Source organism: Chelonia mydas, chromosome 14, assembly GCF_015237465.2.
Source record: "Chelonia mydas isolate rCheMyd1 chromosome 14, rCheMyd1.pri.v2, whole genome shotgun sequence".
Classification (NCBI taxonomy): Eukaryota; Metazoa; Chordata; order Testudines; family Cheloniidae; genus Chelonia; species Chelonia mydas.
In genome coordinates, this window is record NC_051254.2 from 2,190,121 (window position 1) to 2,214,233 (window position 24,113).

Below are 24,113 nucleotides of genomic sequence, written 5' to 3' on the forward strand. Positions count from 1 at the left end.
GCAAAGGGTGTTTCAAGGATTCCTGGTTTTTGTGTTCTTCAGATGAGATGAGGAATCTGTGGCAAATCAGAGTGAACACATTTCTGTCTGTGTGGAACAAGTTGAGAAGATCGTTAGATACCAATGGTGAGTGTGCTGTGTACGCTCTTGTCATTACTGGAATGGCAGGACTGGGAGGTCACTCGACATCAGGTGATGGAAGGTTGACCCCTCATTACCCTTTGGCAACCTAAGCTCCTTCCAGCACTGATATGTACCCTGAAAGCTGACTTTCGACATCAAGGTGTTGACAAATGCGGTGGGTGCAAAGGGGGAACTTGTTTCCCCTTCCAATACTCTCTCCTGCCCCTACTCACCACCCCTTAATACTTAGGATGAGCTGCAAAACAGCTGTGTTCTGGCTCCCTCTTCTTATTGAACACCCCATCCTAACCTGCCAAATGACTGGCTCCCTGTCCCAGCTCAGGAGAGGGAGCTCAGCCTCCGTGGCTGTGGGCCTGTTGTGAAAGGCTTCTCTGCTCTGTTGCAGGTGAAATTAAGCTTCCCACAGGCTATTGTGATGTTGACTTGACCCTAGACAGCGAGTTTGAGAACCTCCTGCCACGCAGACGGGGTCCGGGCCTGTGCTCCACAGCCTTGGTCAGCTACCTCATCAGCCTGCACAATGACCTCATCTACACAGTGGAGAAAAACACAATGGAAACCAACAGGTATGTTAATGTGTCAGCTAGACATGCCACATGCTGCTGCTTCTCTTTGGTATCGGCTGTCCCCTCAGCCTCCTCTTCCCCCAGCAGCGAATCAAGACTGCTCATCGCTCTGCAGCTCCGCCTGTAACATAACCAAGCTTCCTCCTTTCCCACAGCTACTCCATCAGCCCTTCAGAGGTGGCTGATCTGCATGTGATCAGTTATGAGGTGGAGAGAGACCTGGTCCCTTTGATCTTGTCCAATTGCCAGTACAGCGTGGAGAAAGGCGGGGAGACTCTGCAGGAGTTCAACCTGGAGAAGATCCAGCAGCAGGTCACCAGCAGGTTCCTGCAGGGGAAGCCGCTCATCACTCTAGTGGTAAGGAGGATGGGAGCCAGTTGCAACCTTTTGCAGACAACTCTTCAGCCAGTGTTGGTGTTCATTTCACTGCTATACAGCTGGCATGTGCTACAACAGAGGCGACCAAAATGCATTCCACCAAGATCGACATCCTGTAGGCCTTATTTCACACGCGTGTGCTCTCTCTCTCTCCCAACAGGGAATACCCACCCTGGTGTACAGACATGACCGGAATTATGAGCATCTGTTTAACGATGTAAAGAGCAAACTCAATCAGGTGAGTCTCTGAGATGGACAAAGTAGCAGGACTAGCGAGTGACCAGAGGCTTTCTAACTGGATAAAAATCCGAATTTACTCCTCCCACATGCACCTCTTGAGTTATAGGGCCCCATGAGGAGGACACTCAGTGGTGCCTCATGTTTTAACTCATTTGTGCCTTAAATGCCCAGAAACCTAGTGTTCTCTCCTCCGTACATCCTGATTCAGGAAATGGAGGTAAACATCTTTATCTTTAGCTCCCTGTACTTTGAGAATTGGTCCTATATTGGGGCTCCAGCAGGTTGGGCACCCGTGAGACGCAGGTCTTCACTGCATAATGAAAGGGAATGATGAGGAATGCTAAGTGGTGACTGTGTTTCCTCCAATTACAGAACTCCCTCCCCAACTCTATGATCAACATGATCAGTGGGGAACTGCAGTCCTACAATGACATCTGTGAAGCTCTGTCAGTTGCTGAAATCACGCTGGGATTCCTGGCCATGGCTGGAGAGGACCCAGATATGCTTCTGACCCATTATGTTGAAGTTATTTTGCAGATGGGGGATCAGACAAGCCCCCATGTGCTCAAGGTGAGTCCAGTGAGCAGATTCCCTGAGTGTACAAACTCGTAAACACATTCAATCAGACTGGTCTCCAAGCCCAGCAACAGCCCAGCTTTAAAAATTGGTATTCAAAACCCCACGTGCCCCAGGGCAAGTGAGGTGATTTCATCTTTCCTGCAGACACACGCTGAGGTAGGGCTCAGCCAGCCAGCTTATGTTGTTGGGTAGCCCTTTGTAACCACTACAGCAGAGCTGGGGCAGGAAGTGTGATGTGTCAAATTCACTTGCTCTGCAGATCCTTGGTGTCCTGCTAGGATTCAGGAACAAGCAGGGGAATCATTGAGTCAGGTGATGCAAGTGCTGGGTATGATGCAGCACAGAGACCAAGAGAAGGCAGATACCATGGGAAGCCTCCCCTGAAGAGTCAGCTTTCACCAGCACAGAACTGAATATCCTCCGCTTCTCTCTCAAGGATGGTGGTAGGGTTTCTCTTCTCCCACTGATGGGCACAGTAGTGCCAGAAGAGACTGTTTCTGTGTCTCCTCTCCTCTCCAGTACACATGGCATTAACTCCACCTTCACTTTGCCCTCCCCTTGCACAGGTGCTATGGGGGATGAGCAGCTGGAGAGAGACAGAAGTGGGAGACTGCCTTCTGGAAAGCAGGCCTCCACACCCAGGGTGTCAGGGCTGGGTGAGCTCCAGCCCTGGGAATCTTTGCTTTGTTTATGGTAATATGTCCTGATGTTTACTCCTGCTGATCACTGATGTTTCACATCTGCTGAGTCACCCTACCTGCTTGCACCAGCCTTCCTGTGCTTACTTTAACGTACAGGGAAAACCAGAATAGTCTAATTGTTTTAAGCCTTTCCGTGTTCTGCTGCAACACAGACCAGCGACGAAGACATGAAGAGCAAGGTATTCCTGAGTGCATCCCTCGCATTCAATTCTACTTCATTGGTGTTTTTCTCTTTCAGGCCCTAAGTCGATGTCACCTAAAGCACATCATAGCCCTGTGGCAGCTCCTCTCTACTCACAAGTCTGAGCAACTGCTGCGTCTCAAACGGGTAGGAAAGTGTCTGGCCTCCGCATTCGGTTCAGTGTTTTTCCTTCTCCCCAGAGAAAACTGCTCACATGTGCATGTTCTTGCTGTGCCTTCTAGGATCCCTTTGTGGATGTTGATGCAGCCTATAAAGCTGAACTCGGTTCAGAGAACACCACGCTCCTCAACACCTTCCTCATTCAGGCCGGGTTGGAGACCTTCCTGCAGGAGCTGCACGAAATGATCATCCTGAAGTTGAAACATACCAAAGTTGGAGATGAGCTCAACCCCTCATGGAGGTAATGGACTGCTCAGCCCAGATCTAACCACCTTCACGTGCTCATTTTTTAATTTCTGTCATTTACATGCATTTGCAAAGGGGCAAAGAATTCGCTTAGTTTTTCCTGCCCAGATGGACACAAAGCGTAAAACACCAACTGATTGCACAGTGAAAAGCTTCGGCTGGTGCTAAGAATGTTTATACAAATTTTGGGGCATGTGACTTTTCTACAGAGCCATATGACGTGTAAAATATTCAATGGGAATTGCTGGTTTTGAATGCTTAATGGAATGCTAGCGTTGGGCAAATCCAAGCGTAGCACAGACCAGCACAGCTGGCTTTCCATACACAGCTTTGCCCCTGCACCTCAATCCTAACTTGTAGCACTTCCCACATCTATGTTCTTGAGCTTCCATGGGTGTTGCCAATGTATTTCGAACCTGACCTGTAGCACCATTTAATCTATCTCACTGTAGTGTGTGTGTGTGTGTGTGTGTGTGTGTGTGTAATATATGCAGCATACTGCAATGTTGTTATTAATAGTGTTTTTCCCACTCTTTATTTTCTAGCCTGAAGGATACACTTTTTTCGTACATTGAAAGGAAAGGGAGCAACGTACTTACAGAGCTGGAGGATATGTTCCCAGAAGAGATTCTGCTCTCTCACTGTATTGCTGCCTGGAAAGCTGCTGCAGCCCTTAAAAGGGATCGTAGACTAAGTTAATATAGTAGAGGATCCTGCAAACACTGCTTTTTACATGAGGTCACTGGAGGAGCAGCACTGGGTCTATGTAAGACCTGCTCCTTGCACTGATCTTCCTTCCTGTACAAGGTGAATTCTGGTGCCACAAACACGCCATGTCAATGAGATCTAGAAAGTAACCTCTCTCTCACACTGGACTCAGGCCCAACATGTGATGCACAAGCATAAAGGATTTTATGCATCAGAAGGACTGGGGGCAAATAAATGTATATACAAATATGTGCTATTTCTTGAGTAGGCAAAGCAGAGATGGAAACACTGTTCAGAGGGAGGTGCGGTGAAAATTCACATCTCCATCATCCTTCAGTGACCTGGGCAGGGTGGGAGTGAAGCTGTGGGTATCAAAGTGTCCTGTGAGCTACTTGAAGAGCCCCAGTGCAGGCATGCTCTGTTCTCCATGTTTTCTGTAGGCACTGTTCCAGTTCACATGCTCCCTTACTGCCAATCTTTTCCTCTTCAGCTGGGTGAAAAACAAATGTAGTCCTCCCTCATCCAGGTCTCATCAGCTTCCCTGCTGCAAAACTACCCAAGCTGCCTTCATGTGTCTAAAGGGTCATATTGGCTCTTGCAGCTGTATAGCTTTATTCCTGCTCTAACATTCCATGAGTCCCAGGGTATCAGTTACCAGAGGTCAGTTAAGTTCCTCTTTGCATAACACACACAAGAGAAAACAGTACATTTCAAAGCTCGCCACGGAAGTTCTTGTAGCTGCCTTAAAATAAAACATTAAAAGGCCACGTAGCCCAAATCCCACATACCAGGACAACCTGATAGTCCTGAATTACTACCCCCACTACCAAGACCATTTCTTCTTCTCCTCCCCCCCCCCCCCCCCCCATTCCCCAAGGTAACGTAAATTTGCATCAGAAGGGTGCTGCCAGGCTACGTCTGGCGTGTGTGCGTGTGCAGGCAGACGTACACGTTGGAGCTGAGAGAGCCACTTCGCTCTTCTGTCTCCAGCACGTTTCCTGGATAGCCTGGACTCTGCATTATGGATTTAGGTGTCAGCTTCTTAGCTGATATTGAACAAACATCAGACTATGAATAGAGAAAACAGAAATGTAAATGTCATGGGTCTGTGCTGCTTTCCCCATATAAATGTCTTGTGTCTCTGACTGAATACTTTTCAGTGTTGCCTTTCTCTAGCAGGAAGCATCTGCGCCTATCAGTGCCACTCTGCTTTCCTGTTGTCACAGCAGAGTCATTTGCAGATGTAGTTAGGACCATGTTTCCCTTTAGAAAAGTTCCTTCTGGGCCAGAAGTTTGTACTTTATAGCCAGAATTTCACTCAGGAGCAAGTTTCTGATAAAATGTAAGGCAATCCAGATCTTTTGTTAGACACACCTTCAAAATGAGAATCTTTAACCACACACATTCAATAGATTTGATCCCATTAAGGTCTGTCCAATAAATCGTACAGGTCCACAAATCTGGATTTCACTAGGTGGATAATATGCATCCTAAAAACACTAGAATATGAATTCTCACTAGGAAAGGTTTTTTTCCCCCTCCCCTGAACGGGGGAATTTTACACGCTCTGCACTCCCTCTGTTCCCTGCCATTTGTTGATCTGTTGCAGCATTAATATGTAAAGTTAATCATGATGGCTTGCCTATTGGAAGCAGTATGGATTCCATTTACATTTGCAGTATTTCCATCTCTTACTGCACAGTTAATGTTTTCAAGTTGCCTTTTAAAAAGAAAAAAAAAAAGATACCTCAGGGTCTCAGTTTGGACAGAGCCCAAACTAACTTCCAACAGCGAGCATTAGGTGACCTTTTCTAGTCACTGTTTTGTTGCTGTTTCTAGCTTTAAGGTGCCTTAGCTGTAACACTTTACTTAGAGGGAATCATGCTCAACGTACTTATACTTCACTGAGCTGCTTTGTATGAAGGATTTGATTATTTTTTGTATTTTGCATTTAGTCTTAATAAACTTGATCAGATAAGTTACGACCACCGTAGAAGGGTACACCTATTTCAGTGCTTTTATTGCTGAGGGTTTTGAGGCTGTTTCTTCAATAAATGAAATATTTGCTGCTGAAGATTCCTTAGTGGTCAATAGTGATGCTTGAAAGTGTGTCTTGAAAAGCACCTAATGCACAGTTGTGCTATGAGGAATCTGACCTTTAAAACCTTGGCCTCTTTTGTCTTTCAAGCTGCTACTTATGCAGAAGTGCAAATTTGGACAGAGTTAATGGATGATTGCTGTGTTCAATTCCACACAGACATGGAAAACAGGAGCAGGGAAGCTTGCCCTATGTCATTTCCTTCCCTTCCCTCCCCTCCTCGAGGGGGAGAGGTGATGAGTTTCTGACCCAAGAGCCCCAGCCACCAGAGGTGGACCTCTCGGCTGCTGTAGGGCCAGCAAAGCGATGGTGATTTCATTGCAAAGCTCAGTCACAGCAGGTCTCCCCCTTTACTTTCACCTAGTTCAGGGATTCTCCAACTTGGGGTCACGAAGTTATTAGATGGGGGGGGGGTGAGCTATGAGCCTCCACCCCCAAACCCTGCTTTGCCTCCAACATTTATAATAGAGTGTTAAATATTTTTTTTTAAGTGCTTAATTTATAAGGAAGGTTGCACTTAGACTTGCTGTGTGAAAGGAGTCATCAATACAAAAGTCTGAGAACCACTGGCCTAGTTTCTGCCTCAGCCCGGTCTTCCTATCTTACTTTGCACTGCAAATCAGGTTGGGTCTGGACCGGCGTGAAGCGGGGGGGGAAGAAGTCTGAGCCCCACGAGCTGGGCTGTTCCCCCTCACAGATGCTGCTGCGTCATGGGTGCCACAAGCCCCAAGTCTGGCCCTGCTCTGCCCTGGCTCCAAGCCTGAGCAGACCTAGGGTTGCCAACCCTCTGGGATTGGCCAGAAGTCTCCCAGAATTGGGCTCAATCTCCAAGAGGATACCGAAGCCAATCCGGGAGATTTTAGGCCGCTAAAAGTCCAGTGGCGCAATGGGGCTAAGGCAGGACCCCTGCCTGCCCGGCTGGCAAGTCCCTCTAGCTCCTAGGCAGAGAGGTGTCCAGGGCGGTTCTACGTGCTGCCCGAGCACCAACTCTGCAGCTCCCATTGGCCAGGAACCGCGACCAATGGGAGCTGTGGGGGCGATGCCTGCAGACAGGGCAGCATGTGGAGCTGCCTGGCAGCCCCTGCGCCTAGGAGCCGGACGTGCTAGCCGCTTCCAGGAGCTGCCCGAGGTAAGCGCCGTCGGGCCAGAGCCTGCACCCCTGAACCCCCTCCTGACCCCAGAGCCTGCCCCCCAACCCCTGCCCTGCCCCTGAAAGTGGGGGAGGGTGGGGGAGCGCAGCTGGACTGAGAGGGCGGGGCCTCGCAGAAGGGGCGGGCCTCGCAGAAGGGGCGGGGCGCGGGTGTTTGGGTCGCTGGGATTAGCCCGTTGGCAGCCCTCGGCCGACTTGCCCCCTCCCCCCGCGCTGAAGGCACGAACAGCTCCCGGGAGCCCGGCCCGCGCCGGGGCCCTAGGAACCCATCGGCTCCGCTCCGCGTCCCCGGGGGGCCGGAAAGCGGCAACCCCCCGCCAGCGGCTCCGCCGGAAGCGGCGCCATGGCGCACAGCGAGACGGAGCCGCCGGAGGAGGAGACCCTGCGCCGCTGGGAACGGTAATGGGAGGGGAGCGCGGCACGGGCGTGTCAGGGGCCCCGTAGGACACCCGTACTTCCGGCTGCGGGGCATGCTGGGTTGTGTAGTCTTCTCGCTCCGAGCGGCGAAAGCGTTGTGCGCATGCGTCATATTGTGGCGTCAGGGGCGGGCTTCTCTGGGGACCCCGCCTTCCCAGACAGACAGAACCAAACCCCTTTGCTCTGCCCCGCCCCTTCTCCGAGGCCCCGCCCCTGCTCACTCCCCCCCCCTCCATCCCCCGCTCTCCCCCACCCTCGCTCACGCCCCCATTTTCACGGGGCTGGGGCAGGGGGCTGGGGCAGGGGGTGCAGGCTCTGGGATGGGAGCGGGAATGAGGGATTTGGGGAGCAAGAGGTGGCTCCGGACTGGAGCTGAGGGGTTCGAAGTGTGGGAGGGGGCTCAGGGCTGGGGGGGGTTGGGGTGCAGGCTCCGGGCGGCACTTACTTCAGGGGGCTCCCAGAAGCGGCCAGCATGTCCCTGCGGCTCCTAGGCGCTGGGGCAACCAGGGAGGTTCCACACGCTGCCCTTGCCCCCGCCCCTGCAGCTCCCATTGGCTGTGGTTCCTGGCCAATGGGAGCTGCGGAGCCGGCGCTTGGGGTGGGGGCAGCGCGCGGCGCCTCCCTGCCCACCCTTGTGCCTAGGGGCCGCAGTGACATGCCGGATGCTTCCAGGAACCGTGCGGAGCCAGGGCAGGCAAGGAGCCTGCCTTAGCCCCGCTGTGCCTCCGACTGGACTTTTAACAGCCCAGTCAGCAGTGCTGACCGGAGCCACCTTTTCGACCAGGCTTTCCAGTCGAAAACCGGACGCTTGGCAACCCTTGATTCCATTGGGATGGGGCATGGGATGAGGTGGCAAAGCCTGGCCCTTTTAGGCCATGTCGGGCTGTGGTCCCTGGTGTCGATCTAAGGTGGGTCCCCAGTTCTACGAGTTGCCCTGACCTGGTGGCAGCAGTGGGGACCATCTCCACATCTCGCCCTTCCCGAAGGGCAGGCACTGTTTGTCCCAGTGGCTCTTGGACATGACAGCTGTTCTGCTTCCTGATTAGGGTGACCAGATAGCAAATGTGAAAAATCGGGACAGGGGGTTGGGAGTAATAGTTGCTTATATAAGAAAAAGTCCCAAATATCGGTACTGTCCCTATAAAATCGGGACATCTGGTCACCCTATTCCTGATGCTCTTCGGAGCTCTCCCCTGTGCTCCCTGTTATTGGGGTGTTGTCAGGAGAGAGTGACTCTGTCCCAGTCTCTCCTCTTTGCCACAGGCAGTGTAGTCACTCCTCTGGGCTCAGACGGGGCTTCGTGCCCCCCAGCATCCCCCTTCAGGTTTGTGGTCACTAATTGAGCTTGGTCAGGGTCTGCCTTAGTATTGAGGTGAAGTAACTCCTTGGCCTCATGTAGTAGGTCTCTGCAGAGATCTGGAGCCGGCCAGCTTGTCGGCTTTGATTGTTTCATCCCTTCCCATCCATGCAATGAAAAGCCCCTGTTCTGGCACAGGATCTCAAATGCGTTGCAGTCAGCCCTCATGGACCCTGCTGCGAAACACGGGGTTCTTATCACCTCCATTTTCCAACTGCAGAAACCGAAGCACACAGGTTTGCCAAGGTCACTCAGAAGCACTGACAAATCTGAGACTAGAACCTCGGAGTCCTGATGTTCTGCTTCAGTAACTAGACCACACTGCCCCAAGGAATATTCTGTCCACCTGCCAACCCACCATGTGCCTAAACCAGCAGAGTCTTGTTGAATGGAAACATGCTGAAATAATCAAACACAATTTTGCATGATGCCCGTACCTGCCTGCTTCTCCTGTCATTTCAATTTGTTGTGTATGGAGTTGGGAATAAAAAGACACTATTTTTGCCTGTGGTTATCTTTCCTTAGGGAGCAGGCCCAGCTAAAGGCGAATGTGATTGAGGAGGACACTGAGGAGTGGCAGAAAGATTCCACCTTTGCCGGACTGGAGAGAGTGGGAGGGGTGGACCTCTCTTATGCCAAAGGGAACGACACAATCGCTTGCGCTTCCCTGGTGGTTCTCAGCTACCCAGATCTTGAGGTAATGGCCCTTGAACCGTCTCATGGTTGGGATACCTGTAAGGTAAAGGCTTTGTAGAAAACCAGCCTACCCCAAAGGGCATCATGAACTGTATCTCAGCGTCACAAGGCTCCAGCCAAGTATCTGACCCACATGTTCATCAAGAAAAGGCTTTCTGCAGAGAGCATGGGTGAGGAGGAGAAAACAGAAGTGATGGTCTCTGGTATTACCTAGCAAAATTAATTTGGAAATATGTAGTTTGGTCACGGAGTTACAGAGAACTTCTCGATGCCCAGGGAGATGGTTCCAGTGTATGGCAATTGCTCAGGAGTAGGTCAGAGATGATGATGTTGAAAAGAAATAGCTGATAAACTGGCTTTGAAGATTTTGATTGAATTAGTTAAATGTTGGAAATGATCAGTTTCACCCTCTACCCAGAAACAAACCGCAGAAAGGCCATTGTTATTCAACATTTACCAGGAGAGCAAGTTAAAACAATGTAGCATTCCTAGACAGATGGTGCCTTCCTTGTCAGATCCCTCTGGCAATCAATTAATATGAGATGTGATTTACAATGGCACTTCCAAATCTGTTGTGAATCGCCCACATTCTGCAGTCATTAAACTTTGAATTAATAAAGATTTATCAGAGTTTATGTAGAGATTTCAACTAACGTAAAAAGTTGACAGTGATCTCCCCCTGTTGCACACTCAAATGGGGCCGAAGCATCCCTAGCCGTTGGCAAAGTCCCTGCACTCAAGCAGAGTAGGGTAGACTAGGGTATATCTGGTCATTTTCCATCATCTGCCCATTACTTCTCTCCCCCCGTCACCCCCGATGCTCACACTGAGGGGACCAGTTGGTGGGAGCTAATGTGCAGCATTTGTGTTTAACTTTGTGGGAGCGGCCCAGCAGGGTTAGGGGAGAGTATTGAAGCAAGAGAGAGAGAATATAAATGGAGAAGAAATATCTGAGCCGGTCAGGGTTAAACCAGCGATGGCCTGGGTTCCTGGGTTCAGTACACTGATCCTAGTGTCTGCTGTGTTAAGTTGCCCCTTGCAGACATGAGTCTATGTTCTCAGCACGGTCCTTGTTTTGTCCCAGGTGCTATATGAGGACTGTCAGATGGTAACCGTGAGCGCCCCCTACGTGGCAGGATACTTAGCTTTTCGAGAGGCCCCTTTCCTGGTGGAAGCTGCTCAGAGACTTCAGGAGCGAGAGCCTGGGCTCAGGCCTCAGGTGCAGCATGTTCCTTTCTCTCATGGGGAGATGTCCCTGGGGTGCTGGATGGACCTGAAAAGGAACCTTCCCTCGAGGTTGCGCTGGCCAGCACTTCGGCAGCAGGCCGGGCAGGGCAGGGTGCACCCTAACACAGCCTCGTTGTTGTGTCTGTTTCGCTGTCTCCAGGGGGATGGGGAAACCAAGCCAATGGCCAGCCAGACTTCACCTTGTCCATGAACAGGGAAGGGAAGACACTGGGATGACTCCCATCCTTTCTTTAGCACTACTGGGGTGCCGGGCACTCGGCCTGCAATAGAAATATCAGCTCCCTACTCCCGGGGGTGGTCATCAAAAGGGGCATGAAAGAGAGAGCGAAGCAGGCAGGGGTGCGGAGAACCTGGGTAAAGGAGCTGTGGGGGTGGGGCAAAGGATTGAAATGGAGCCTTCTCCTTCCTCACGGAACTGGCCTCACTCGCCTCTTGTTCAGGGCGGAGGCGCATTCACCCAGCTAGCGCGTTCCATGGGGCTTGGTAACTAACACATCACCTGGGGGCTCTTCCAGGTGCTGCTCGTAGATGGGAATGGCGTGCTCCATCACAGAGGTATGAGAGAGCTCTGCCCCCCATGGGGACCCCCAGGCCCTAGGAGAGAGCGCTTCCCCACAACAGGGACCCCCCCAGGCTCCATGAGAGAGCACTGTTCCCCCCGACAGGGAACCCCAGGCTCCAGGAGAGAGTGCTGCTCCCCCTGACGGGGACCCCCAGGCCCTAGGAGAGAGCACTGTTCCCCCCGACAGGGACCCCCAGGCTCCAGGAGAGAGTGCTGCTCCCCCTGACGGGGACCCCCAGGCCCTAGGAGAGAGCACTGTTCCCCCCGACAGGGACCCCCAGGCTCCAGGAGGGAGCGCTGCCCCCCGACGGGGACCCCCAGGCCCTAGGAGAGAGTGCTGCCCCCTGACGGGGACCCTGGGCTGTTCCCTCTGATGAGGGTCACCAGAACAGGATGGAGAACCCCACTGCTGGCCCCTTCCTGTTTCCTTTGACCATCTCTTGGTTTCTTCGGCAGGGTTTGGGGTGGCCTGCCACCTGGGGGTGCTGACGGGCCTGCCCTGTATTGGTGTGGCCAAAAACCTCCTGCAGGTTGATGGCCTGGCCAAGGATGAGCTGCACAAGGAGCAGGTAAGGCCAGCGCAAGCATCCCTCCCCCCGTGCCAGTGCGGGGAATGGAGTAAGAGCCTGGGTGAATGGGAGCTCCTAGCGACCCCCCTCCTGGCCTCTCCCGCCACGGGGAGCTGGGGAGCCACATGCTGGCTGGCAAGGGGCAGCTCCCGGTTTCTCCGTCCCAGCCTTTCCCAGCAGGAAATCCTGGCCGCGCTATGGGCACTCCATGCTGGCGTTAAGTAGAGGCCAAAGCAAAGGTGGCTGCAGTGATCACTCCATTTCCCCGCAAAACAAGCCTGTTCAGACAAAGAAGAGAAGTTCTGGAGGAGGCTCTCCCAACTCCTCCTGGAACTGATGCACTGGAGCTCTAACCAGCTGGCCCTTGGGTGCTTGCTTGTTTTAGATCCGTGACCTGCAGATGGGAGGAGCCATGTTCCCTCTGAGGGGCACCTCAGGGAGAGTCCTGGGCATGGTAAGTCATGGGGAGTCTGCTTTGCATGTTGGTCATGGATGGGCCTTCTCCATGTTCCCTAGCCTGGCTCAGATGGGAAGGAGGGAGGGGACAAAGTATAGTGCAGCTCTCTGCAGCCCAGTGACAATAAGCCAGGAGGGCAGGATCTGAGCAGAGCAGAGCTAACGCTCCTCTCCCATTCCTTTCAGCGCAAGCACTCTCAGAAAGGCGTGGGATCCCCTCCTGGGATGCATGGCCACTTTCTCATATGTGACAGTGGTATGTGAGATGCCATGTCCTGGTCTAGCTGCCCGTGTCCTGCACCATTACAGCAAAGGGGCAAAGCACGGGCAGGAGTTTTTTCTGTGGCAGGTCTCCAGATTGTGAGACAGGAACCCCTGCAACTTGGTGGGAAAGGCAGCTTGGGAAATGGTGGGGCTGGCTTGTCCCCACTCAGAACTGGCAGGTGTCAGCTGCCTCCTTCGCCTGGATATATTTCAGTTCACTCCAGGTTCCACTGAGCAAGATCCCTTGCTCTGAGCAGTGAAATATTGAGGGAGGGGAGCACAAGGAGCCCTAGGAGACAGACCCTCCCTGTGATGCTCCCAAGCAGAGAGGAGAAATAAAGCCCTGGGCTCCGAAGTGTCTGAACCCCCCCAGCTCTCCCAAGCGTCCTCATGTGCGTGTGCAATCACTGACGTCTTGCGTTTGTTTTAAACAAGCCCCAGATCTCTGATCTGTCCGGTGTCCAACCCTCCAGGCCCTGCGCAGCTACAACAAGAGCACGAAGCCCATCTACGTCTCCGTAGGCCACAGGACGTGCCTGGAGTCGGCAGTGCGCCTGGTCCAGTCCTGCTGTAGGTACCGGATCCCAGAGCCCATCCGACAGGTGCGAAGGCAGGGGCAGCTAGGGGGTGGGGATCCAAGCCTGTCATGGGAGATGTGGCCTGCTAGATAGCAAAGGGGTGACAGGCAGCTGTGAATTACTGGGCTGCGATGGCATGTCGGAGCTCAGCTGGCCTCCCTTCCCCAAGAGCAGCTCCTGAGCCTGCTGGGCCGTCCCCTCCAGCTACGGGCTACAGCCAGTCCTGGCAGTTCCGATCTACCTGTCTTAAACACAAGGAACAAACTGCTCCTTCCCTCTTTCTTTGTCCTCCTGACCTGTCCCTGATCCAGCCTGGTGGGGCTCTCTGCTCCTCTCTGCAGGCTGGCTCTGGGGTTAATAATGCAGAGGAGCTGGAGCTGCAGCTTTCCCAGAATGTGGAGCCGAACACAGACTGCAGTGTTCATCCTCTGGGCTATGGGGTATGCCGCACTCCGCAACAAGCTGCAGGCTGCCGGTTCCAGATGTAGCCTGTAAGTGGCAGCACTAGATCGCATTCAGTGCCTCTTGCTGCCAGCAATTTTATAATTAAATCACAGCAGGGCTGGAGAAATGAGTCTCAAGAAGCGTGAAGCGCTGGAATTTCTACCGGCCAAGAGCTTCCTTCTCCTCAGGATCACCCTGCCATTGGCAGTTCAGGCAGGCTGCCCTGCTCTGCATTTGGGGAGCAGAGTCTGTTCTATGTCCCCGTTGTAACATCACCCTGGAACAGGGAGTGTTCCGACTGCTACACCTCGGCCTTCGTCACGTGTCTGCCAGCCCTGGCTCTGCTGCCTCTCTGAGCAGTATTGAGAAGGCTCCGACCAAGGCCAGACACACAGGCGCTGCAGAAGCTGTTCACTGGCTTTGTGATATTTTCTGAAAATTGAACCATGTGACACTGTTAGTTGTGGAGCGACCAGCAAACCTCAAAGCAAAACTGCCCATTGGCGTCTCCAGACCAGAGCTGATCATGGCGTTTCTGGGCCCATATCCCACCTCCTGACAGACTGGAGCAGTCTTGCAGGTTGTCTAGTCCCATAGCTCACTGCCGGCAGTGGCCAGCACCCGATGCTTCAGGAGACAGCCTCTCATAGTTGCATTGTGTGGCACTTGGGGGCGTGTTAGGAGGGAAGGGGAAAAGCCTTCCCCAGTGGAAACATGCCCGTTTTTCTTTTGGAAATCATTTTGACCCAGGTGCCCTGCTCATCACAGATGCTTTCTGTCGCCTTCAGTCCCATTCCCCTGCCTCTTTGAGACTGGCCAGCTAGACTCCTCCAGCTGCTCCAGCTAACCTGGGGCATTAGTTAAAGGGACAAAATTGATTTCCTGGTGACTCCTTCCGGGGAAAGATTTGAGAACCATCTCCAAGGATTAGAAGGGTGTGAACCTAAGGAGGGAAGGGAATTATTCAGCGCTGGGATTCTTGGACTTTTCCATAGTACAGGTCATATCTTCATGGAGAGTGTGTCATAGAGGCTTATATGGACCTCACCAGCTCACCAATTCACTATCTCTTGGAACCTGCCCCGCATCACACAGCCTCCCAGGGGTTATGACAACAATCACCTACAGGAAACAAGAACTTGAGTCACAAAGGATGTAACTTCTTTTGATGTGATTTAGTGGCTGGAGGTAAGGTAGCGGAGCCAGCACCAGGCACCAGCTAGGTCTCCACAGATGCTGTAGCTGTTCCCCGGAGCAGCGTTTGGGAGCCTCTGGTTTGGGGGGTCTAGGGAGGAGGAACGGGATAAAACTGAGCAAACGCTGAAAATTCAACAACATTGGGCAATCCTTTTGCTGAGATCTAGTTGACCATAGAACAGGGATTAGCGTGTGGTAGGGCTGAAAGCCAGAGCCCTTTGAGTTAAAGCTGGGCTGAGTAAAGCGCTAGAAAATAGAATGAAGGGGTCCTTCCTGCACTAAGTGACTTGTTGGCCTTTTCTCTGTGGTATTTCTCTGTGGGGAGCCTGCAGGGCATTGAGGAGATGTGAAAGGGGAATGTCCTACAGCAGGTTTTGCCTGGGTAGTGCCTTGTGATCACAGCTTTTCTGATGCCCAAGTTGAAGCTTCAGGGTTATCAGCCCTTGAAGCTTTTCCTGGTTCTGAAGGTTCTGGTAGTTTCAAACAGGTGCAGCTCACAGCTGAGCTCAGCTCTTCCGTTCCCTTCTTCTCTGGGCCATGGTGCAGTCTTACATGACAGCAGTGGCTGTGTAGCTGCTGTGGGGACATAAACCTGCCCCCCGGCTGGAGGCACAGCCGGCCCCATCCTGCACTGGCTAAGTTGTACGAAGTGGGCGCCAGACATCATCTTGGCCACGGACGTGGTCGCGTTTGTATTTGGAACAAGAGGTGGCTTTGCTGACTGGGGACGTGTGTCTCAGATGCAGCAAGTGTTGTGAACTTTCAGAGGAAGCCGAGGGAAATTCATTGTCTGCTACAATAAATATTTATATCCTGCTTGGACCTCATTCCGCGAGTAAATACGAGGCCGAGGCATGAGAACTCCGTGTGCGGAGAGGGAGCACTCTGTCTCGTCTGGCAGGCTCATGAATATTTGAAGTTCCCCTGCGGAGGTTTGATCCCAGTCAGAGGGACCTCCCAGGTGCAACCCAAACAAAGGAACCCAGGTGAATATAAACCAGCCTCCCACTGACATAGGCAAAACACTCTACCTACAGCTACTGGTGACATGACACTGAATCTTCCTGAGCTGCCCCTGGTGTCCCGAACAAGAGCTCCTCTTGACCTGTCTGTGGGTGCAAGAATTCCAAGCCTGTCCAGATTCCAAGCTACACATGCACGGGGTATGGAGTGGAGCCTTTTAGCAAATGAGCTCCCTGCCTTTGACTCCCAGGGATGGAACAGGACCTGCACTGGAATAGGCTCTGTTACCTCTGCGGTCTTGCCTTTCTGCTTTGCTGCCCATCAGACTCCTGCTCACTACTTGACGCTTTTCACTCCAGCTGGCAGCTTGCCCAGCAGGTTCCTGCTGGGTCAGGAGCTGCCGGCAGAGCAATCTGTGGGGTAATGCTGGCCCGCCACAAAGTGGCAGAGAAGCGAGTCTGAATTGGTGCCCCTGGGTGCTGCACTTTCAAGCCACTGCACCTGTGCTGTTAAACCCTCCTCCATCAAGGAACTGGAACACAAGCTATCAGCCCTGCCCTGCCTGTTACATGTTCCCGCTATCCAGTAGAGGATTGCCAGCTGAGGGCCAGAACCCCCTACTCCCTGAGACCTGACCCTCCTTCCCCCTCCACCAGCTTGCTGTGCCCACATGTGCTGCTGCTGCCCATTCACAAAATAGACAAGGTAGAAATTCCAGACCCCTAATGCCAGCACTAGTCCCCCCGAAAATAGAAGGGATTATTATGGCACAATGATCCATCTTATTGATTAGCCTCTGGGTTAATAAGCTGGGTTAAGCTGTCTCTCAGCACAGCATTAGGAGTGAGCGCTGGCAAGTAACTTGCTGCCTAATCAAGCCTTAGCTGTGTTATTAGGCGAACTTGGTTTGGGGCTTTTTCCTCCTGCAGAAGAACAGTAAGTGAATCAGGCTTTTGCTCCTTGGGCTCCCAGTAGGCATTCTGTCGAGCAGGCTGTTTCCCTTGTTATGAAATTCATCGCGTAATGTCTTATCCTGAAGAGTGATCAGAGTTATTTGTCAGCTGAGATATGAAACTGTCCAATCACAAAAAGAGGAAAATATTCCTCCAAACAAACTGCTCCTTATGTAACTGTATTTCATTGTCTGGCATGGGAATTGGTGCGTGGCTCCTAAGCAGCATCTCCGGCACAGAACACACAGGGAGGCGTGAAGCGCGCTGGTGGGGAGTTTGGTGCGGGAATGTTCACAAACAGCACAAACATGTGAGTTACATCCAGGGCAGCCGCTGAGAGTTTTATTAATCCACCTCACTAGTCCTGGCCTTGTACGTTTGTTTAGTTCCCTTCAGCTGGAAGGAGCCCAAACTGCTTCAGAGTGGGGGTGGTATCATGCCGCCATCTCTGGAGTGAAGCACAGCAGCTGTTCGGAGCTACCACTGTGCAGTGAGGTTTTCAAGGGAGGAAGTGAAGAATGACTTTCCCAAGTGAAGCTTTGGGGAGAGTTTAGCCCAGCACTCCCACGGTTACGTTGTTGAGGTGGCTATGGCTCCTTTAATGACCACAGAGGGCTGTCTCTCCCTGGAAAGATGGCCCTTTGCGCCACACCAGGCCCTGGTTCCGCGATGACTCTGACCTGCACCAGTGCCGAGTCACCGGCAGCACATGCTACAGCTCACTCCGTTTTCTTTGGAGGCCTCCAGCCAAGTACTGAGCAGGCCCTGTCCTGCTTAGCTGGAGATTTGACAAAGGTGTGTTTTCCTCTGTGAATCACACACCTGAGAACGAGCTGTACTCTGGGAAATGAAGCTATCTGACTAAGAGTTTGTTTCCACCAGAATTGTTCCTAAGGGATTTCACTTGGCACATGGAGGACCCTTGGTTCATGACCACTTCTAGGCATCTTCCGATGGCTTGATGGAGGTCACAGAGTCAATGTCTGTAGCTTTGGGCTTTTCCCCATGGCATGTTGAATGCCTGATTTAAATAACAGAGTTGTTGGCCTGTGCTCTGACTCTGGGGCTTTGGTAGCGCAGGAGGGAACTGTGTGTCTGGGAACCCTAAGGAAAAAGAGAATAAAGGTATCTAGCCTGTTTGGTGAAGAGGGCCGCTGCTTGCAGGTAGCAAAGGCCAGCTGATTGTCTCAGTGTTCTGCGCAGGGAGGTGCAGGCAGGATGGTTGTGTCCGTTAGAACAGTCCCTATGAGAACACAGGCAGGGGCGACTGGCCTTCTGATCCCCACCCCCTTGTAGAGCCCACCTTGTCATCTGTGCGTCTTTGCCTGAGATGTTCCCATGAAAAAACTCCTGAAACACACCAAGTTAGTGGCTCCTCGCTGTCCTGCTGTCTCTGGTGGGCACTGAGTGGCATTTCTCCTCCGGTGGGGCGAGTGGGCGATTTCCTGTTTGCTTTCCCTGATTCAGAATGGCTCTCTCCAGGGTAGTGGCCCTGGAGGGGAAGGGGCAGCCACGCTGGCAATGCAGAGTGGGTTTGAGAGAGGGGACTGAGGCAGACATGGGCAGGAAGACCATTCCGGGGGGCGGGGGGGGCGAAGCAGCAGGGAGGGGGGAAGCCATGTGAGCCTGTGGTCCAGCCCACTCTGCCATCCCAGCGAGAGCCCTCCCGCCGCCACGCAGCCCAAAGTGTACATTGAAAAGACAAGCGCAAAGGTCTTCCGGCAGCCTCTGTTCTCAGCCTGGGAGCGGCTTCCCCAGCCAACTCAGCCCTGCCTCGTCCTGGCAGGCCGATGCGACTGGCTCAGGTGTGGGCTGGTGCGTGACCTCGCCCTGCAGCCCAGAGCTGGGGAGGGAGACTCATTCCCAGAACTAGCCTAGCTCTCAGTGGGGACACGGAACCTTTTGCCCGTAGGTCACCAGTTCAAATCCAGCCCCAGGCAAGTCGTTCCCAGCTGTTAGCTAGCTGGTGTGCAGCGCCTTGCTGGGTCTCAGCCCCCTTCCCAATGGACAGGTGTCTGCAACCCTATAGCCACCGCCACTGCTGGCACCAATGGGGCCCTGGTCTTACTCTCAGCCGTGGGGCCCAAGACAGAACCAGCCAGGGAGACCAAATGACCCTCTTGCCCCTGGACGGGGCTCCCTCCTGCTGAGGCCAAGGTTGCTGGAGGGGCAGTGTGAGTAAAGTTCGCCCTGCTGCTGCAGCCCCCCTGAGCATGGCTAGAGGGACAGGTGTGGCCACGTCTACATGGCTGGGGGGACAGTGCATGCATGGATGGCTGCGATGTGGGAGCAAGTGACACTTCTGCCATAGCCCAGCTCTGCTGCCCCTTTGCGATGCTCCTCCCAAGAGCAGGGTGGGAATGTTCCCAGCGCGGCTGGCTCGCACAGTAGCTATCCTCATGCTGGGAACAGCAGGTGGGGAGGGAGCTCAGAGTCCAGTGTCTATAGACAGCGAACGCCTCCACCCGGGGCGTCCCATACCCAGCAGCTCTCGCTGCCACTCCAGGAAAAAGCAATTAAAACGCCCCAGCACTTCCTTCCCCGCCTGCCTGTTTCCAGCGCAAGGAGGGAGCTGCTAGACACACGGCCGGGTGCTGGCAGGGCAAAATTGCCACAGGGCCTTTGTGCTGCTGGTCAGACAGACGTGGCTCCCAGCGGCTTCCTGTGGGCAGAGGGGCACTGGTCCTTCCAAGCTTCCTTCCCTCTGTGGCTGGGCCCAATGGCTGTAGCAAGGGGGGTGCAGTGAGCACTGTGGCTCGAAGGTGCAGCTACTGTCCAGGCCAGCGCCAGCTGTTCAGGCCAGGCTAAGGCAGCGGTGTCAGACCTCCCTGGTGTTTCAGGGAGCAGCCCCCCAAAAGAGCTTTCTCCCCCTCCCCCACTCCCTGCACCTGGGATCACTAAATACCCGTCTCTGTGGGGAGGGAGACTGGTTTGCTCTCTCAGGGACTCTAACCTGCCCTTGGGGTTCTGACAGGTCTTTTCTGTCTCCCGTGTGTGTGCCCCAATAGGACGAGACAGTTCAGATGCAGCTCATGCTGGGTCTGAGGCCTGGGGCTGTGCAAAGCATCACTCTTTCCTGCAGTTCCATTTGGAGGGGGCTTTGCACCCCCATCGAGGAGGTTCTTGTGGACAGAGGGAGAAGCCAGTTAGGCTGCTTTAGGCATGAAGGAGTGTACTACACCTTGAAGGGACAGGTTGGAGCTTATGGCTAAGAGGGAGAGTACGGGGGGTCATACTGAAAGGTGAACTGTCAGGCTGGAGAAAGGTTATTAGTGGAGTTCCTCAAGGATCAGTCTTGGGACCAACATTATTTAACATTTTCATTCATGACCTTGGCACAAAAAGTGAGTGTGTGCTAATAAAATTTGCGAATGACACAAAGTTGGGAGGTATTGCCAATATGGAGGAGGACCGGAATATCGTACGAGAAGATTTGAATAACCTTGTAAACTGGAGTGTAGAAATGGGATGAAATCTAATAGTGCAAAGTGCAAGGTCATGCACTTAGGGACTAACAATAAGAATTTTTGCTGTAAGCTGGGGATGGATCAGTTGGAAGCCACAGAGGAGGAGAAAGACCTGGGTGTATTGATCTTGGGCTGGAGTCCGGGCTCTAGGACCCTGTGAGGTGAGATGGTCCCAGAGCTCAGGCTCTGCGCCCAGAAGTCTACACTGCAATTAAACCACCCTGCGAGCCCAAGTTAGCTGCACGGGCCAGCCGTGGGTGTCTGATTGCAGTGTAGACATACCCTATGAGTCTGAGACAGCCTGGGGTGTAACCAGAGGCCCTGCCCTAGTGCTGGGCTATATTAACAGGAACAGGAAGCCGAGCAAGAGAGAGGGGAGCAGAAGCCTGCAGCTGCAGTGGGTGGGCGGGCATTGTTTCATCAAGCAGACCAGCCTAACGAGAGCCTTTGTCCTGAGGTGAGGGCCTTATGGACTGTGAATTGAAGCCTTGTTAAAAGGGGATATGCTAGTTTGTTAGGTGCGTTGGTCTCGCCTTGCCCGAAACTGCTAAAGCAAACCCATTGTTGCCCCAGTTGGGACCCTGAAGGTGGGGCACCCCTGCAGCACTGCAAGGGGGAGTACAAGGACTGCCCACCCCTCCACACTGTGGGTGGGGCTGCTGAGCCTTTTGCTGGAATTTCAGGTCCCACCCCCATTCTTCCTCTTCTCCCAAGCTGCAATCCAGTCTCTGCTTCCAGGTGTCCTGCCGAGGGGGAGCGTGCAGTGTCTCTGCTGCTCCATGGGCTGGGTGCACAGGGCAGCTGGGAAATAACTCGGGCTGCTTCCCCTTCACCTCAGCAATTGCCAGGGGTCTGGATTCACTCGGCAGGTCAGCGTCGACCTCCTGCTTTGCCCCTGGCCACCGTAAATCCAGACTGGCCTGTCATGTCCCTGCACCACATCTGAGGGCGTCAGAGCCGAGGAGGAGCTGGGGTAGATGCCAGTCGGGTGAGGGCTGGGTATGGTATGAGCTGTGCAGAGGCTCACAGGTTGCCGTGGGGGTAGGGGAGGTATGTGAATTGTATTTCTATTGGACATCCCAGGCACTCAGGTCTCTTAGAGGTCTCTGGCTGAGGCCAGCTGAACTCACCAGAGCTCCTGGACTGTGTGTCGAGAGCTGGAGGGATTTGATGGGGATTTGCTCTCCCAGCTGAGCTGTCTGGCTGTTACCCCTGTGCTTTGTTGCCTGTTGCCCCCCATCCTCAGCGCTTGGGAGAGGGCCAGGGCAGAGCTGGCCCTTGGCACTGAATGGTGTGCACCCGCTGTCCACTCTATGCCTTGCTGCCTTCCGTTGTGGTAAATGCAGAAATGGGGAGCTGGGCTTTAGGAAATCTCATTTCTGCTTCCACAATGAACCGCGCTGCAGCTAAGGCTGCCTGGGCTGAGACCCTTCTCCTCCATTTTGGGTCTTTGTCTTCTCAGCCCAGGTGCAGTTGAGGCAGAGGGACTGAATGGAGCGAGATAAGGTCAGGGAGGTGGGGGGGGGGGTGGTCCCTACTTGTGCGAGAGCCCTACCCGGGACTGCCAGCCGTATGCTGTAGATAGCTTGGGAGGGAAGAGGGCTGAGCCTTCAAGCCCCTCTCACTTGCAGAGGCGGTGAATGCTGCGCACGGAGAGCGCACCAGGGCCCTGCGGAGTGACTCCCCCTCCTGGCCTGTGCAGCTGCCTGAGAGCATCTGCCTGGCACAGTTCATTAGAGAGCAGCGGGCGTGGGGCGGTCTGACCAATCAAGTCTTGAGTCTTCGCTAATCCATCTCCTCCCCAATTCCAGGCTGACATCAGATCCAGAGAGTACATCCGGAAGCACCTGTCCTCCCCACTGGGGGGCACGTCTCCTGGGCCAGGGAGGTAAGTGTGTGGGCGGCCTAAGCAACCGCACGTCCAGAGGGGATCTGCTCATGTAATGCTCTTGGGTAATGGCATTAAAGGGACAGTCGGGGTAACAAGGTAGGATAAAGGGCTGCAGGGCGCATGCTGCCCCCGCAGAGCAGGAGATTTCCGACGGGCACCGTCTGTGCTGCACCATGTGTTCCCGCCGAAGAGGCAGCGTCCTGGGCTGGCTGGACCACGAGACTGTGGCAGGTCACTGGGGATTTTGTCTGTTTCCGGTGTACATGATAAGCAAAGTGCAACGGTCCCCGGGTGTGATGTGAGGGTGGACAGAAATACCCTTCAAGGAGCTCGCCTCTGGGCCTTAATGAATAAAGAAAGGGCCAGGCCACCTCATTCTTTTGTAAAGTAGGGCTGGATTCTGCCCTGGTATGTTGATGTAAATCCAGAGAAACCCCTCTGGTGTCTATGGAGTTTCACAGGTGTCAATCCGGAATAAGTGAGAGCAGAACTCTGCTCTAAACCGTTCTCTTTATATCAACCCCCTGCCCTGCCAGGCCCTTTGTATTTCGAGATAGAGGCAACGTTCTCAGCGCAGTTTCTGGCAGCTCATAGCCGGATTCTCTCAGTGCTACAGTCACCTGCGCAAATAAGGGGCTGGAGAGATCCAGGACAATAAAAATGCATGGAGATTAGCCTGGTTAGTGAGAGGCAAACTGCTCCCAGGTCTCCCAGGCTGATCTGCCCTCGAGGGGATCATAAGGACCAGGACACAGCTGGGTGTGGTGTGGAGGCTGGTGCTGGTTCATGTGACACTCTGATACTGCTGATGGGGGAGGCGATGTTCAGATTCTGCAGGAACAACTCTACCTGTGCACCACAGCCTGCTCCACTGCCCTGCTCTTGTCCTGCCTGGCATCTCCACGCAGCTCTGCAACGCACCGTACCGGCCCTGCCTTCTAATCCAAGCCCAAGATCCCCACCCCCATGGCTTGGCTGCTGCCCCGCAATCCTGACTTGCAGCACTTTCCTGCTGGGCCAGTCCTGGGCAGATGCTGACAGTCCCAGCAAATGCATGCACCGAGTTGAGACCCCAAACTCATGGCATGAGATATCAGCACCAGTGTCTGAAGATGGTGCCCCAGAGCTCCTGTATCTCCTGCTCCAGTTCCCAGAGTAGCAGGGAGTTACCTAGGTTGGTTTGGCTTTTTTTACTCTTTGTGACCTTTCCTTGTTCTTGATCCAGGAAGGAAGAAGCTGAGCCCAAGCATTAATTTGGCACCAGGAAGACACTGTCCAGCCCCAGTGTGAACTTGAGCCTTCCACCCCCTCTGGGATCAGAGCTCTGAGACCTCCTTTCCAGCAAGCCTCTACAGGGCACCGTGACTAACCGTCCATGCCAGGAACTCAGGGTAATTCATGGGGTGAAAAGCCAGGATGACCAGAGAGAAACCAGGAGACTGTGTCCCCCTGGGCTCTGCTAATGGGGCAGGAGCCCCAGCCTTTGATGGTTTGTAAATTCTAGAGAATATTTTATATTCCAATTTTGAAAACACACGCTGTAAAAATAAATTCTCACCAGCACTCGTACACTAACAAAGCAGTGTTTGAGTCAAGAGAGAGATTATTTGCTGCAAGACTGTGAGAATTTGCTTTGGGGGGGGGGGGGTTATTAACAAACAATGAGTTAAAAACAGCATGAAGCTCCCAGTTTGACACTGGCCTCTTGCCATCCCTTTAGTGACAGTCTCATGGGCTCGCCGATCCCCATCCGCCTTTTACCCTTTCCTCCCCCCTCCTCCAGTCTGTGCGATTGCTGTCACTTCACACATCTCAGGGGAACAGAAGCCCAATAACTAGCTCCTGCTAGTCCTGACAGACGGGCAGAGGACTCTGTGTTT

At 53.5% G+C, this 24,113-nt stretch overlaps 2 protein-coding genes across 17 annotated transcripts in view; both read left to right on the forward strand.

Annotated features, from left to right (window-relative positions):
* RNF213 (ring finger protein 213) overlaps window positions 1-6,002 on the forward strand; it is a 93,257-nt gene extending 87,255 nt beyond the window's left edge. For 8 of the 9 annotated variants that reach the window (XM_037914625.2, XM_043527631.1, XM_043527634.1 and 5 more), the window contains 8 exons: window positions 43-126; window positions 530-710; window positions 866-1,067; window positions 1,249-1,326; window positions 1,701-1,898; window positions 2,847-2,936; window positions 3,032-3,210; window positions 3,761-6,002. In XM_037914625.2, coding sequence (XP_037770553.1) covers window positions 43-126; window positions 530-710; window positions 866-1,067; window positions 1,249-1,326; window positions 1,701-1,898; window positions 2,847-2,936; window positions 3,032-3,210; window positions 3,761-3,914 — 1,166 coding nt within the window. In that variant the 3' untranslated portion in view covers window positions 3,915-6,002. The other variant, XM_043527638.1, reaches the window with a different exon arrangement.
* A 1,308-nt stretch (window positions 6,003-7,310) lies between these two features.
* Window positions 7,311-23,808, forward strand: ENDOV (endonuclease V). Of its 8 annotated transcripts, none has more exons than XR_005227690.2 (9): window positions 7,311-7,570; window positions 9,471-9,642; window positions 10,726-10,860; window positions 11,405-11,444; window positions 11,908-12,020; window positions 12,406-12,474; window positions 13,176-13,310; window positions 22,154-22,230; window positions 23,459-23,808. XR_005227690.2 is itself a non-coding variant. In XM_037914367.2 (9 exons), exons 1-9 carry the CDS (start codon window positions 7,515-7,517, stop codon window positions 23,484-23,486), a joined length of 819 nt encoding a protein of 272 aa, XP_037770295.1. In that variant the 5' UTR covers window positions 7,312-7,514; the 3' UTR covers window positions 23,487-23,808. The 8 variants fall into 8 exon arrangements, 4 of the variants coding, with proteins under 4 accessions (XP_043384383.1, XP_043384382.1, XP_037770296.1 ...); XR_005227688.2 differs by having other exon boundaries at window positions 13,214-13,310; XM_037914367.2 differs by having other exon boundaries at window positions 7,312-7,570; window positions 13,214-13,342.
* The last annotated feature ends 305 nt before the right edge of the window (window positions 23,809-24,113 follow it).